This window comes from Seriola dumerili, unplaced genomic scaffold (assembly GCF_002260705.1).
Source record: "Seriola dumerili isolate Sdu_G_001 unplaced genomic scaffold, Sdu_1.0 BDQW01000052.1, whole genome shotgun sequence".
Taxonomy (NCBI): Eukaryota; Metazoa; Chordata; class Actinopteri; order Carangiformes; family Carangidae; genus Seriola; species Seriola dumerili.
Window position 1 is genome coordinate 14472752 of NW_019174307.1, and position 16135 is coordinate 14488886.

At 43.9% G+C, this 16135-nt stretch overlaps 1 protein-coding gene across 1 annotated transcript in view; it reads left to right on the plus strand.

Annotated features, from left to right (window-relative positions):
* myo16 (myosin XVI) overlaps positions 1 to 15520 on the plus strand; it is a 77278-nt gene extending 61758 nt beyond the window's left edge. The window contains exons 31-36 of the mRNA XM_022740925.1: positions 605 to 987; positions 1104 to 1630; positions 1691 to 2364; positions 5277 to 5425; positions 5998 to 6083; positions 12064 to 15520. Of these exons, the coding sequence (XP_022596646.1) occupies positions 605 to 987; positions 1104 to 1630; positions 1691 to 2364; positions 5277 to 5425; positions 5998 to 6083; positions 12064 to 12234 (1990 nt within the window). The 3' untranslated portion in view covers positions 12235 to 15520. The remainder of the gene's footprint in view (positions 1 to 604; positions 988 to 1103; positions 1631 to 1690; positions 2365 to 5276; positions 5426 to 5997; positions 6084 to 12063) is intronic.
* Positions 15521 to 16135: the final 615 nt, after the last annotated feature.

A 16135-nucleotide genomic window follows, 5' to 3' on the forward strand; every position in this document is an offset into this window, starting at 1 on the left:
TGCAGGGAGGCTTCCAACAGGAGGAGGGGTGTCAATAGGCAGACTGGGAGAGGAGTCAGAGTTGCCGTATTGTAGAGGGGATTAATTGGCACATACACACTTCTGCACACTTACATACAAATGCACTCACATGCACACATTCATCCAAACTCACCTAATTTCTCAGCAGGTTTTTAAAGTGCCTTCCCCCATTGCTTGCACACATACCCCCCTCCCCCCTTCAATCACTGAACCAACAGATGGCACACCCAGATTAGTGAAGGAAATATCAAACTGGATGGGATCAAATTACTGCAAAGAGATTAAATTTAAAGCATAATGTATTTGGTCTTTATCCTTTAATTGGCCTCCTTAGCTCATGTTTGTGGAATGACACTTAAAGCAGGGATGTATTAAGTTTGATGATGTAAATGATATAGTTGACTTAATCAGAAAAACTAATTGTATGGGAAGTTGTTGTGTCTGTGGCTAAAGCTTCTGTGCTTCTTTTGTGGAAACCATGAATCAAGCGATGTAGATGGAGATAATACAAATGATCAAACACAACAAAATCGAGATGTTTGATTTAAAGATGAATTCTGTTATTCTTCATACCCATTTGTAGGGGTGTGGAGAAAAGTGGGAAAGTCCACGAGGGCCCTGTCAATGGGGGAAGTCGAGTTTTTCGCCACTTTCGGTCCAGCTCAGTACCCATCCCCCTCGCCATGGAGAGCATGGTCCATTCCTCTGCCAGTCCACCCATCAAGCCAGCCCTGCAGCAGGTAGCTCACACCAGTGAGGACGGGGCAGGCGGGGGAGGTCTTTCATCACCTCGGAAGCAACCTCCCCCAAAACCAAAGAGGGACCCCAACACCCGTCTGAGTGCATCTTATGAAGCAGTTAGTGCCGGGTTGACGATGGCAGCCAAAGAAAGCCCCACTCCAGAGGGCTATGGTTCGCCAGCTGGAAGCCCCCCTAAATCCCAGCTGTCCCCCACAGACCCTGCAGGTATATCACCTCCACTGGTCTTAAGAACACATAACAGATGGTGGTTTGTTGTGCTTCAGCGCTGTTGCCTAATGCTTTCTCTCTGTATTAAATTGCTTTATTTGTAATTTCCTCAGCCTTGTCAAAGCCCCGCCCCCACAGTGATGACTACACAACCATGAGGAAGGTGCCACCCCCCAAACCTAAGCGCAGTCCCAACACTAAACTGACGGGCTCGTATGAGGAGATCAACGCTGTAGCACCCCACCTCCACCAGCTGCGCCCCGCTGATGTAAAGCTGGCCTTGCTGTCCCGTGCTGGGGGATTTGGAGGTTTTGGTGGTTTAATGCAGAGAGCAGCCTCCATTGATGCCCCACAAGGGGTAGCACTGAGTCTGTACCAGGGTCATGATGAAGAGGATGTGTACATAGAGATGTTGGGCTCTCAGCCGCGGACTCGGAGCCTCCAGGAGCCCCCTGACAGCCCAGAACAGGCTGACTCAGAAGCCGTCTATGAGGAGATGAAGTATTTCCCTCATGATGATGGTGGACCTCCTCCTACTGTAGTTACCAAGGCAGCAAAACTGGAGGCTTTAGGCTTGGGCTTGGTGGGATTAGGGACATCTCCTCCTCAGAGTGGGGAGACCAAACGAACGGCAGCAGGGGTGGCCGCTGGCTTAGACATCGCGCACTCGCAGAGCTTGTCCAGCAGCGGAGTTCCCAAGGCTCAGCATGGCAAAGATGGCAGCTGTGACATCCCTGCTCCCTTCCCCAACTTGCTCCCCCACCGTCCACCTCTCCTGGTGTTTCCCCCTTCACCCGTCACCTGCTCTCCTGCTTCAGATGAGTCACCCCTCACTCCTCTAGAGGTAAAGAAGCTGCCAGTGTTTGAGACAAACCTGAACTATGCTACTGGCCCCGACAGCCCCTTGTCTCCACAGTATGCCCGCCAGAGGGCTGACTCCTCCCCTAGCCTCACTGTCCTCATGCCAGAGAAGAAGTCTACACCTCCACTCACCCCTCCACCGCCACCTCCTCCCCCCAGTGCCCCCCCTCCTCCCTACAGACCTCCTTCACACTTCCCCTTCCCGCCCGAGGCCAGCTTCCTGGCTCTGACACGGGCAGCATCTGTCACCGGCAGCTCGGACTCCCCCAAAACATCCTCACAAAGGGGAGGTGGGGAACCACTGGGGAAGCCACCTCCCTACTCCCCAGTGAAGATGTCTCGTCCTGAGCCTCGCAGAGCGCACTCATGCTCCTCCTCTCCCCTGCTATTCAACCCAGCCAATGGCAGACCACTGACCAGCCCCTTGGATGAACTCAACACTCTGTTCAGCTCTGGACGCAGCCTGCTGAGGAAGTCCACGTCTGGCCGGAAGACGAGAGATGGAGGTCTGTCACTAATGCACATACACACACGCACACACTCACTCGCAGTTACATGCATCTAAAACACAAACAGAGAAAAGATTACAGCACATAAACAGTGTTGAACACTTCCAGAGTCTAAAGGAACTGTTTCTCCTCCCTTTTTCCTCCATCCATTGTTTTCAATTGCATCTGCAGTCATGGGTTAATCTACTTACAGTTGCTGTAACCTGAGTGAGACCAAGACAAGTCACCAATATGTTAACCTAATGGTGGGTTGGTATGTTCAGAAGGGGTGGAGACTAAGCCTTTTTTTTCATTTTGTAAACGATGTCTCATTTATCTCAGGTGGATGTTTGGGGTTTGTATGTGTGTGCTTTGTGTGTGTTGTGTGTGTGTGTGTGTGTGTGTGTTGTGTGGTGGTGTGTGTGTGTGTGTGTGTTGTGTGTGTGCTGTGTGTGTGGGTGTGAGTGGTGGTTTGGTCGTGGTTTTGCGGTCACTGAAGGCCTTGTGTGCCCGTGTGCGGGCGTGCATTCGTGCGTGCGTGTGTGCGTGTTCACATTTGTGCAGGAGTCCATGTGTCCATTATGTGTTCTATCTACTGTGATGACTCCATGATCAAAGTCTGAGCCTGGTCTGTGCCAGATGATGTATTGGGTACTGGGTGATTACCTTCTGTACAACAAGAGTAGTGTAGGGCTGTACTGTCTGTAAGTAATAACCTCTTGTTTTTGTGCGTGGATCTGTGACAAACATGCCCTGTGTTTGAGTGGTAGGGAAGTGAGATGCACCAGCAACTAAAAGCCTTCCTCTTAAATCCCCCCTCTCTACACTGGAAACATCTTACATTAATTCAGCCACACTCCTTGGCCCACTTGAGGCAGCCCATTTGTTAAAGTCTCCAGTGCAGTGCCCTTTGGCTGTTGCAGCTGCCCTGTAACATGTTGGCTAATGAGCTAGCTCGGGTAGCACACTTAGCATCTCACTGCACTTTAAGTATGATCTAGCTGTGTTTCAGCTCAGTGCACTACATGCAGAGCACACACAGTCTCTGACACTGATGCAAAGGTTGACCTTTGCAAAAGGAGGACAAACATATTTGTCTCACCTAGTGAATGAAATGGGCGGGTCCTCAAATCAGAGGTTTCAAACCCATAAGGGATTACTTTGCGTTGTTTTTATGAAAGTAAATTTCCCATTGATACCACATACTGAGAAAGCATATGCTCATCAGAGAAGGCATGACTTTGTTGTCCCACTGTGCTTTTGACTGAGCCTCTGTTTCCTCGAAGTGTATTAGTTGTGGTTTGGTTAATAATACATGAGCAGTAGCATGATGAGGGTGTGCATTAAATATTCAACAGCTCACTCATGTTCTGTTGAAGGGAGTGTGACTGACCAGCAGCACAAACAGGCCATCCTGGACAATTATCCAGGAGACTAGTTAGAAAAACAAGTGAAAGTACAAGCTGCTGTTGTCGATAATCAGTCGTCTTTCCAGAGGGTTGTTGTTGTTGTGGAGTTGTGTGATTTTTGTAAGACAGAATTGTGTCATACTTCTATAATTGCACCAAGAGGGGGCAGGTAGCTGAACTCCTTATAAGAGATGGTATGAGAGCAAGTGCACTTGCTGACACATATGCCTCACATGACATCTTGCACTCGACTCCTCGTCGGCACCTGGAACTGCGCATGGGAAAGCGCTGGCGTCATGGAAACTGTGTATGTGACAGGGGAACCTGGCACTGGGGTATTTTGAGTGGTCAAAGCAAGGCGGTTCGCTTAGATCAGAGTGCAGAGGGATGCCGATGGGCTTAACAGGATGGCCTACTTCCGTTCCCCCTCGGCTGTTAAATGACTGAGTGTGATACCTGACGCTGTGGGAGTGGCCAGGGGTTACAGTTGCTATCCCAGACATCTCTGTGAAGAGCAGCTGTCTCTCCCTCCTCCTCCTCCCCTTTCTCATCCACAGGGAATGAGAAAACCACAGGAATGCCAGGGGAAGAGGGCAGGTGGTCTTGGCAGGCTTCAGGAAATCACTGTCATGAGACATCTCATGCCTCAGCAGCAACACACAAAATTTACAAAATTGGATAAAGGTCCAATTCTCTCTCATTATGGTCTTCATTGTACAAACCTGAATACTCACTGTGACTCATTCTTTCACAGGCATGCAACCCTCACATGGACTCTCTCTGTGTCTCTCTCCCTACCTGGCCTTTTGTCCCGCACAAACACACACCTACCCCACTGGACCTATAGTAGAGTTTGCTAGGTTTATATTTAGGCATCTTGTGACCATGGGTGGACCAGAAGGCACGCATTCTCAGTGTGGGACAGCAGCTGACGAATTCCCATTCACACTCCCACACGCATATGTACCCACAGTCTCTTACTCATTCAGTGTGTGAGTGCATGTGAGGCCTGGGGAGCAGCGACAGGGGCAGAGGCAGGTCATGTGGAGTCACCTTCCCACCAGACGGAGCTGAATGAATACTTTTTAAAAGGCTGGGATAGATGGACAAGCAGGGGTGACACTAAGTGGAACAAGACTAAGTCAAAATCTAGTATATGGCTGGACTGCATCGTAGGCTATTTGCATTCTGCCTGGGGTCAGCCAGTTTCAGCCCTTTATGTGTTTGCTTCTGTCCCACTCTCTGTCCTCACATATACAGTAGTTAAACACAGCCCAATTCCATATAAAGCCATTCTCATTTACATGTTTTTCTGTTTCTGTTGTCAGACAATGGAACTAGTATAAAATAGTGACTGAAACACAGTCCATTAAGTCTACATGGTAACCAGCAGTCACTTCAAAGCCAGGAGTTCACTGTGCCCCACAAGCCCTCTGTTGCATGATGGAATCTAATGTCTGGTGTCTACTGTATATGACATGTACTGACATGTAGAGTGTTTTCCTCTGGCTATATTCCTCCCAGGATTCAATTCTAATATCAATCTGCCAGGGAGGGAAGAATGTGGCTCTGCTCCCACCTCACCATCTCTGCAGCTACAGGACAAGAACGCCAACAACCACTCTCCCCACTCCCCAAGCCCCGGCCCCGTAGAGAACGGCAACCAGATCTCCAACGGTAACAGCCCATGTTTTCGTACATTTGCATTCAGATTTAAAATTTACATAGTTTTTTATAGTGATGACTTGCTATGTTGTCAAGGAGGAGATGAGGGTGAAGAAGATAATACAGGCAAAGAAACATCGGTTCAATATTAAAGCAGAGAAATAAAAAAAAAAAAGACATTACAAGAATGCACACATATACATTTACACAGAGAATATCATGTCCAGGTTGAATACATTTTAAATTAAAGGTGTAACACCCAGCTCATATAAAGTTTGCCATAGTCTGTAATAAAAAAGTGTGAAGACGCAACCTTGTTTTTGCAAAATGGGAAATGCCACAATAAACAAAGTTGATAAATCAGCTGCAGCCAAAGAGTGATTACAATATTCCTTAAACACTCGGGGACGGTCGACTAGTGTCTTTCCTGTACATTTCCCTCTGCATGAGAGAGAAGGTTGTTTCCTGCCATGTGCCAGAGCTTGAAAAGTGAGGTGTCCTTCAGTCTCTACCTGTCTGTGTGTGGGAGGACCTCCAGTCAGATGTCTGTGTTTCATAACGTGCTTTCGATATTGTGTGTTCAGGGTCGATGGAAGAAGACAGTCACAGCAAGTCAAACTCCTCCAGTTCCACCTCTCTACACAGACACATGGACAGCCATCATACTCAGGTAAAGACGAAGACAGTCACTTAAGAGCGCAAACAGACACTCGAGAACACAGTGACATTATGTGTGTGTTATTTTATCACACTTATCATTTCAATTGAATATGCAGAATAAGTGTCCGATGCATTAAACTAATGGCAACAGGCACCATTTCCTTTTGTTCTGACCTCACTTTCTAACACCTTGTGTAACACACATGAGCTTCTCTTTATTATTTAAAATGGGAGTGGCATGTACATACACACGCTTGCACACATACACCCACACTAACACACAAACACACGATTACAGCACAATCATAGCAGGCCTGTATTTTGTTTTGGTTTTGTTGACATTTTGAGTGGACCGGGAAGTGGCCCCCTTTGAAAAACACATATCACTCATGACATGCAAGCTTTCTCTGGCTCTGTAGACAGGTATACGGTTACAGGATTGAATTTAATGTCCTGCATGCATGCACGCAAGCTTACACACACACTCTCATACAGGAATGCATACATGCACATACGTAGACATACACAGCCTCATTAAATGGGATTGATAAAAGTGGAAAGCATCTTGAACAGGAGAGCCAGAAGAACAAAATGAGACACAACCACGAACCACAAACATATATGTCAGAAAGCCTTAATCATTTAAAGGTATAAAGATATAGGGCTTCATTAGCTTGATCACACTAACATGGTCGATGCAGCATACAAGATGTCCACAGGGAGAGGCAGTCGCAACGGGGAGAAAGCTCTTATGGCAGTTGTTATGTGCTGTACCTTCACCTCAGGCAAAAACAGAGACTGAGTAGAATTCGTCTTTTATCCACAAAAAACAAAGTCAGATTCTCTGATTAATAGAAAGATTTAACTACATATTATAACTAAAGAGCCAGAACAATCTGAGAACACTCTCTTTTGGCTCTATTCATTCACTCTGTAAATGCTATCCTCAATAGTTGATGTGTAACTGCATCTGCATGTTTATCCCAGTATGCAGCTGTTTCATCCTAATGTGCAAAAGAAAGTTTCACCACATGGAAACTTGATTTTGGATTCATCACAGACTACAGCAGTCAGTGATTGAGTGTCACAGTCAGTAGTGCACGAAGCACAAAAAGGAGCAAGGTACGTAGTGTCCCACTTTGGGAGCTGCTCAGAACAGATGAATCATAAGACACTGCCACTAAAGATGTGAAGGCACACTGTGTACCCGCTTCACAATCCCTAGGTTGACTAAATGTTGTGCCCCTGCTTCCACAGCTGGGGCGAGCTCACCGAGTTCTTCTTTTTGCAGCTTGTTTATGTGTGTGAGATATAATAGTGACGTGCCAGTACATGTTCTTACAACATTTAAAAAAGAATGACGCACATTCCAGTTGCTAATTTAATAGTCAATTTAACTTGAAGGTGAAGGTTTTTTTCAAATTATGTGAACTACTGGGCTGTTCTCTTGTACCCAAATGACTCTCTCTTTCTCTCCCGCCCCCTGATTCTGATGAGCTTGGCTGTTACTCTTTATCTTCCAGAGGGGACATCTCAACTTTTCTCCATTTGGTGCGGGGGCTGCCCTCTAAAACAGCGAGGGGGGGGGCAGGGGGGCTCACTGGAGGCCCTGTTCACATGTAGGGATGTGGTGAGTGTATGTCATGCCTCGCGACTCTCCACCCTAATGGCAGTGTTTTTCATAGACCCAGTGTGAGATCATGACAGTAGAGACCTATTGACCTTCATTCATCATTTCAGTTTTGTCTAAGCTCAAAGTAATATTCCACCTAAAGTCTGTTTTTGGAGTGTGAAAGAAAACTCCTGTAGACTTGAAAGGTGGCTTTAAAGAATTCATGGCAGTGGACAATAGATTTCTATAGTAGTAAGTGTTTGTGTATTCATGACAGAAAAAAAAAATATATATATTCTGATCAAATTTACAGTCATTTATATGCGAAGATTCAAATAAAGAAATTGGTCCTTGGGAAAAAAAAACTTGAAAACCACTGCTTCTGCAGGACATCATCTCAGCTTCACCTGCTCCCCTTGTTTACTGTGCTCATCCTTTAGTCACTGGTCTGGAATCAGATGAGCAATCTGCCCTGTCTCCTGTTATGTCAGAGTCAGGGGCAAAAAATCTGATCCTAGAATCAGTGGCACTACTGCCCACCCCTGTTTTTTTATCCATTATTTCTGGAGGGAAACTGCAGCTCTTGGGTTCAGCATGACTTTCTGCATCAGCGTATCTGCACACAATCACTGTCAGAACTGAAGACATTGTAGTCTTGCTGTCTCATTTGAGGCCATTAGAATAGTTTGTTTTTTCAGTAAGATTCTTTATGAGATGCTCAATTCAGAAAATCTGTGGAGTCAGTTGAGCTCTTTGTAGTGCTGGAGGTTCTTTGAGAAAAGAATACCAGACATATCAGGTATATATCGTGTGGATGGTTCGTTTCAGATGTGAAAGCGCTTAAGTGTAAAGTTTGAAATTATTTAATAATAATTTGACAGGATTAGAGGGAGTTCTTTCATAAAGTGTTTTTTTTTTTTTTTTTTTTTTCATTTCAAGCGACGGTGTGGCAGTGAGCATCTTACATGGAAGTTTTCAAGGCTGCACATGTTGTAGAAAATAATACACGAAATCAAAGAGAAGTGATTGGTGTTGATGATTATTAAGTAAGTGCATATTGTGATGGACAATAGATATTCCTTTTTGGATTAGCATATGCTAATGCTCACGCAAGGGATCATGCATACAAACACTTGGATTAAGTCTGTTCAGCTAAAGACAGCTGCAGTTTTTATTGTTGCTTATTCATCTGCTTGGATTTTATGTTGCTGAATCCATCCCATGAACCCCTTTGTAAACCTTTCTCCCTTTTATTTCGCATCACTGTTGTCACTGGTCCTAACCGAGGGTTGTACAGCCTTAGTAGTCACTCCAGATCTTCATCCTGATGTGTCTATGTATGTTCACTGTTACAACTGAACATGGAAAGACAGACTTTTATCTTGGTTTCTTTCTTTAATTTGTAATTAATTGTTAATTTGGTGTGTTTTCTGGAGCAGGTTCATTATCCTAAATTCATTCAAGAGATGAAAACAACTCTATGACCCAGAATACCTTTCAATTAGCTGCATTCCAGGCTGTGTTTATGCAGGATTAGCAGATCTAATGGGATAAATAAAAAGGAAAGGATGAAGGAAGCAGAAGGGGGTGGATAACTCAGTTAGGAATGAATAGACTGACTTGTTTTGGTTTCTGTAGTCAGTAGTCAACAGCAGTGTAGACTGTTTTGTTTGCTACTCAGAATAACAACACTTAAAGGATGAGGTGGACCGACTGAGAGCCTTAGTTTCTCTGCATGAATCCCCTGTGTTTGCCAGGGTTAAAGCATACGTGTGAGTGAAGATACCACGCCAGTTTCTCTGAAGTCCCTGTGTCACCAACCTATCCAGTCAAATTTCCAGGAAAGAGCTGACAAATAGTTCATCAGTGACCTCCTACAGCTCTCCCTCTCTGCAGTTCCTCTTTTTCTCGCCATTGCACTCTCTCCTCCAATTCAACAACATTGGCAAATCGGTTTTAGAAATACAAGCTATTTAGTGACTGATTGTTTTAGCTGATTAAAAAAAGTAATGGAACAGGTATAACAGCCCTATACGTTAATAACATGCAGAGGCTACATTGGTGAGGGAGTGTTGTTTGATATACCAGTGAGACAAAAATGAAATCCAGTCTAGTTTGAGTTAGTCGGACACTGTAGATAACCTGCCAGGAAAGTGCACTTGCACATATGTAAGTGGAAAACACGATACCTTGCTGAATGACATTGCATTGCATTGAATCAAAAGTTGAGCCAGGTTCAGCTTTTTTACCAGACTCCTCTGCTTTGGCACTCCCGCACTGTCAACTGAGTGGTCCCATTCAAATGAATGACAGAGCTCTTGGCTGTCTATCAACGCAGCCCAAACTGTTTGAAAAATATAATACAATTATGAAGTTTGCTTAATGATCAAAAGTATAGGGACATCCTTGCTCAGTGTGTGTGTGTGTGTGTGTGTCTTTTCATGTGTAGTGTGCAAGTCACACATTGCAGAAGGACGCAGTGTTCCTACTTGTCTACTGTTCCAGTAGCTGGTGTTCCTGGCTGGCGCCAGTGCAGAGAATAGCCTGGCAGGGAGGTGTAAATTATGGATTAGGTCGTTGAGTATTGTGCTTGTGCAGGCAGTCAATATGAGTGTGTGTGTGTGTGTGTGTGTGTGTGTGTGTGTGTGTGTGAGAGAGAGTGTGTACATATGAACATGCAGAGCTGTGTGCTAAATATGTGCATGTACGTCAAAGTTTAGAATGGCTGGATTATGCATTTATTGGTGTGTGTGAGTGTGCGTGCGCTATATTGCAATGTGTGTATGGAATGCATCACTAAATGTACTGTATGCCTGTTGCATTATATATACTGCTGACTTGATTTAGCTCACTGCTGTAAGTCCAGCAGTCAAAAAACAGAGCGGGGGTTAGGGGAGCAACTGTTACAGGAAACAAATTATGTAAACATTGAATTATAGAATAAAAGTAAAGTTTAATCAGTGTGTATGTAAATTTTACAGGATAAGGCTGGCATTATATTTTCTGTATTTTTCTTCCTGTCAACAAATCTTATGAAATGACCAAAACCAAGAATGAAATAATTCAGCTAACAAACATTGTGTAGTCAAAGCCTGATAGAGCTCATTGTTGTTGAAAAAGTATTTTAAAACCGATCAACGAGCTACACTATTACACTGGATGACATCGTCCTTCCTTATGATCAACATGGGCGCTGTAGTTTATTTTGAGTCACTCTCAAATAAATTGTCCTACTGCCGCAAATTCATACTACGCACCAACTGTGTATTAATCAGCAGTTGAACCTTTTGAAAAGGTTCAATTCAATTCATCAGAATTCAGTTGAACCTTTTGAAAAGGTTCAACTCTACACAATATTTGTGAGCCATATTTCAAGCTTTAGGTCTGTGGACAGGGTAGGAAAGTCAGAAGGCACTGAGAGACAGAGTTACAAATTTTTCCTTTTGGTGTTTTCTTGACAGTGGGAAAAATGCACTTATCCTTTAAATCTCATCTCTGAGCATGAAGGAACAGTTTTTTTTGCCCTTTAACAGGCCATCAACTGCCACTATTATAACCTCCAGTTCCTAATCCGATCTGGATCATCAGCGCTCGATCCTGCTGCTGGTGTTACTGACTGAGGGAGATTGGAATTCCTTTCTGATTGATTTACCTGGATATTGACTGGCAGATGATTGATGATTTGCTCAAAAGAGACTGTTGTGCATGTGTGTGTGTGTGGGTGTGTGTGGGTGTTCACTTTTGTGTTTAGCTCTGAGTGTCTGTGAGAAAGTAGAAGAGCCACTTTGAGGTCCTCCCCACTGTAATTCAAAAGATCTTCTTGGAGGTGATGTACAGCATGTGGGCTCCAGAGACAGAATATGGAAATGAGTTGCTGTTAAAGCTGTCAGTCAAAGGAGGGATTCCCCCCACTGCTTCCTGCTGTATCAACGGTCTCATGAAATGGCTGTGCGGCCGCCCCGGATTCATCTCTGTGTTGTTCATTAGAATGATTCATGAGAAAAACTGTCCCACTTTAAGAGGAGAAAATCAGCCCACTGATCACACTGACTCCTTCAAGATGATGGATCAGACATCGTGCTCTGTAGGTGGTACTCTCTAATGGAGACAAGATTAGAAGATGATATTTTAAATGTCTTTCATCTGTTTTTAGGGTGATTTTGCAGTGACAAGGAGATAAGAATGATTTTTTTTTTTTTGCTTGTCACTCATCTTCTCTCACTGCTATCTCCGATCACAGCTTGGTCATTTCTGCTTTCTGTCATGTGCTTGTCTGTCCGCCGCGAGGGGGGGGGGGGGGGTCGATATTCAGTGCATGGTTCGGGTATAAACATGCTCATGCTCTTTCCTGTCCTCTCTTCCTCCATCTCTCCTCCAGGTGTTCCAGAGGTTACGTCTGTCCACCGGGGATGAGAGCACCGCCCTGGGGGAGCTTCTGCGGTGGCGGCGAGTGCAGTGTGAGGGGCGGGGGGACTGGAAGCACCGTCCATCTCAGTCCCCACCCCTGCCCCCCACGCTGCTCTGGACCAACAGGAAGGCCTCTCCGTGACAGAGGCTGTGTGATGCAGTCACATGTATTGGCTATGAAGTTCCTCTCTCTCTTTCTCTTCAACCACACTGGCACATGCTCTTTACGTTTTTTTTTTTTGTTTTGTTTTTTTTGTGGACCAAGTAACCTCAACACCCAGGGACTAGGCTGAAGCTCCAAGCCCCAAAGCATGAGCCGAGTCCCTGGGCTGATGGTCCTGCTCCTCCACCTTTGACCTTGACTGTGGAGGATGATGCCCCAACCTATATGATAGAAGCGCAGCACTATGTGACGTTGACGAGTGTTATCCATGAAAAATGAATGGAAAACAGAAACAGTAGAGGTTCGTGGGAAGCTGGGGGTTATGATCAAATATTTTACTAACAAACAGCCAGAAAAATAATGCAGATGGCAATATTATTTACCTCAGGTCTTCTGAGATAAAATTTATGATGTCCATCGATGGATTAAAGAGCAAAGACATAGTGTTATCGTGGTAGTTGGATATTAAATGGCCCTCTTAGTTTGTCTATATCCTAGCCTATCATGATGCACTGCTGCACACAAAGGAGCTCCACCCCAAAACATGGTGCTGATTATACTTGACATGCTGTCCTGTGGTATTCCTGTGAGCACTTGTGTGTGCAGCCCCTCCCCCCCTGAGTCACAGACCTCTCTAAAGTTTACAAGTCAAGCGACGCCTTCGGACACCTCCAGTTTTTAGCATCAGAGTACTGGCTTAGACATGGGACCTTTTTCAGGTACACAGCTGTCACTTAGCCTCTCACGTTTGGGCTGTAAGTGCAACTGCAGCCCTGGCAACATGTGCAACCAGGGTTCAGGGTAACCTCAGTAATATCCCAAGGTGCACTTCTCTCTTCTCCATTGTTACCACCAGCCTTTGAGGAACAAAACCCTCTGGCCAAAATGCAAACTACTGTACTCACCTTTACTATATGAAGGGGATCCAACAAAAAAAAACCTGCTTTGGTTAAAGGGATAAAGGTAAAGCTAAAATAACAAAGCTTTAGCCGTGAGGTATATAGTTCATGTTGTGAACATGAAACTCTGTGCCAAAGTGACACAACTTGTGAAATATATGTCTAAACTAACAAGTATAGTAATAAAAACTGATGTATACTGTCATCCCCATATACTCCAATATGTACAGACTGACATAAATGACCAAATCAAAGCTGTTACTGTGGTTCAGTGATGACCGTCTCTAAATAGATTAACAGAACATGTTGAAAAGAGGGGACAAATAAAAAACAACAGTCTACACTTGAAAAAGTAGCAACTTAACTCTCATTGTGTCTCATCAACATCTGAACAGTTTTATGTGTTCGGTGTTGTTCAGGAGACTGTGCAGAGCTCAGGGACTCGCGCACAGATGAACTCGATTATTGTACAGATTCCTCCACTGAGGGCGAGTCCTCACAGACGCCCACTACCTGCCGTATCCCGTCTTCATCTCCTTTCCACATTTGACCCCCACAAACTGTCCCCCTTCCTAACTTGGTCTTTGACCCCCACCGCCAACTTCCTAATGGATCAAACCGGCTCTACGGGTGTTTCCATGGTAACCGCTATGTAAATTGTGACAAGTGGCGTATGTTGTAGCTTTTACTATGGCAGAAAAGCACAGAGATTGAACTGAAAGACAAGGAAAGATGAGATAATACTGTCTGTGATGGTTAAACTGAGATTTAAGAATGTCTTGGGTTAGATGCAATGACTAAGGTAAAGAGAAGAGGTTTATTTTAAAATGTGAATATCTTTTTTTCAGAATGATTGTCTATGGCTATGAAATTCTTTATACTCTATTTAATATTATTTGTTTTCCCCCTCTTGATCCTATTGTTATATTCCTTTTAATGCAAGGCAGATGTCTTCATTGTATATGGATGTTTTATTGCACAGTGTTTATGTGGTGTCGTGTTGACTTCTGTAATGGGCTGGGTGTGTCTCGACAAGGTGTTTGATCTTTGAAGATCGGTCTGAATTGTTAGAGCCACAAAGTATCAATAGCTGTAATTGATTTCTCATTCCCACTGATCACCCACAATGTGTCTGATTGATTCAGTCTTACGAATTAGCAGCACCATCACAGGATCGATCTCAGCTGCTGTCGATGCGTGAAGGTGCACAAATATTCAAGAGGAATTAAGAGGAGACCACTGATATTCACAACAGAGATGGCAAATCAGCTGAGCTGCATTTTCGACTGACTGGCTGAATGTATAAATGCAAATTTTTATTTCACTGCCTGTGCACATCAATAAACCTGTGTATCTTATTACTGGAACATGCGCCTGTATCTAAAGAGTGTACCTGACTGCTTAATGTAATTATTGTCTTCAAAAGTTATGTATGCAGTTCATTTTTTAAAGCAAGTTAATGACAATAAGGTATTGATTTGCTACATAATTCACACCTTGTTTGCTGTGATTGGGGTTGCATGAGTAGTAGTGCATTGCAGAACTACTGTACGTCAGATATTTTCATCATGGTGCGATCCACCCAAGGATTTAACTCCACCTGTGGTCAAACAAAACAGACATGAACCAAGATCAAGTTAGTCAACTTTGCCAATGACAGAGAAAGAGAATTCATAGCCTCTGTATTGTCCTTCATTATGATCAGGGTTCTGGTTAGTCATGTGCATTATGGTTTTGTGTATAAACATGTTTACTGACATCACGAAAATGAGATGATATGTTTGGTATCATTGCTTTTTACGTCGCATGACCACTTGTTGGACCTGGCCCCCTATAACGTGCTCATGCTGAAAAGATTTTTTTAATGTGAAGAACTGCTTCCCACTGCACTGTGAATCATTGCACTGTCCCCTGTGTCTCATCTAGACACTCGTCATCTATCCACATCCACCTTCACATATCAGCTCCATAGTATGCAATCCCTTATGACCTAGCTCCCTCTGTCATGAGCATACCAAACTCTGGCAGCCAGATTACTGCCAGTCATCTTTGTTAGTCAGGAATCCTCTGCTCTGAGATCAGCTCTCTGGTGCTACAGCCAGTGCAGAATGGCCATTCTATTGTCCCCAGTCCATGTATAGTTGTCCAGAGAGACACAATATTTTAGCACCTAAACAGAGGTATCTCACTGCCTTTCATAGTGTTGTTTTTTTATTGTAATCTTTCTTTTGTACATGACATACAGTATGTTTTAACCTGCATACATATGTGTTTGTGGAAAGAAAAAGATTGTATGTGATATTTCATAATTATTATGTTCCCAATGTTTTATAAGTACTGTACCTGTACAGCAATAAAGCACAATTGTGTCAATGCCAGTCTTTCTGTGTGAGTGTAAATAAAAAGTAGAATATTTGCCTTTTGTTATGTAAATCACGCAGATTTATAAAGTAGTATAAAACACAACTAAAGTAGACATGCTTCAAAATGTAAGTACAGTACATGTACAGTGATGTACTTCATTCCACCACGGACTTGGTGTGTTTGTCAGTTTCCAAGGAGAGAGCAAAATGAGCAACAGTTCATCATAGACTTTAATGTGTAACAGCAGGGAAGTGAGAGGCTGATGAACATGAAGTGGACACAGTAGTTCTCACAGAATAGGAAAAAGAACCTTTAGAGAACTCAACCACCATGTCTCTTTACTCAAACGACATCCCTGTTACTTTGGTTGATGCACATCCTTCATTGTACTTTAAGTTTTTATGAGGACTATTTGTTTAATGGAAAGTAGTTCCACTGAAAACCACTGATAGTGAGGTCTTTGGATCAAACAGTGTTCTTGAAAGAGATGTCCCTGTTCATTTTTAAATGTCAGCACAAAATTGCATTTACCCCAAATGTATTTCGGTGGAGACACAACTCAAAAATATCCGCGTAGTTGCCATGGCTGGGTGAGAAAATATGGTTCGATGTATTTT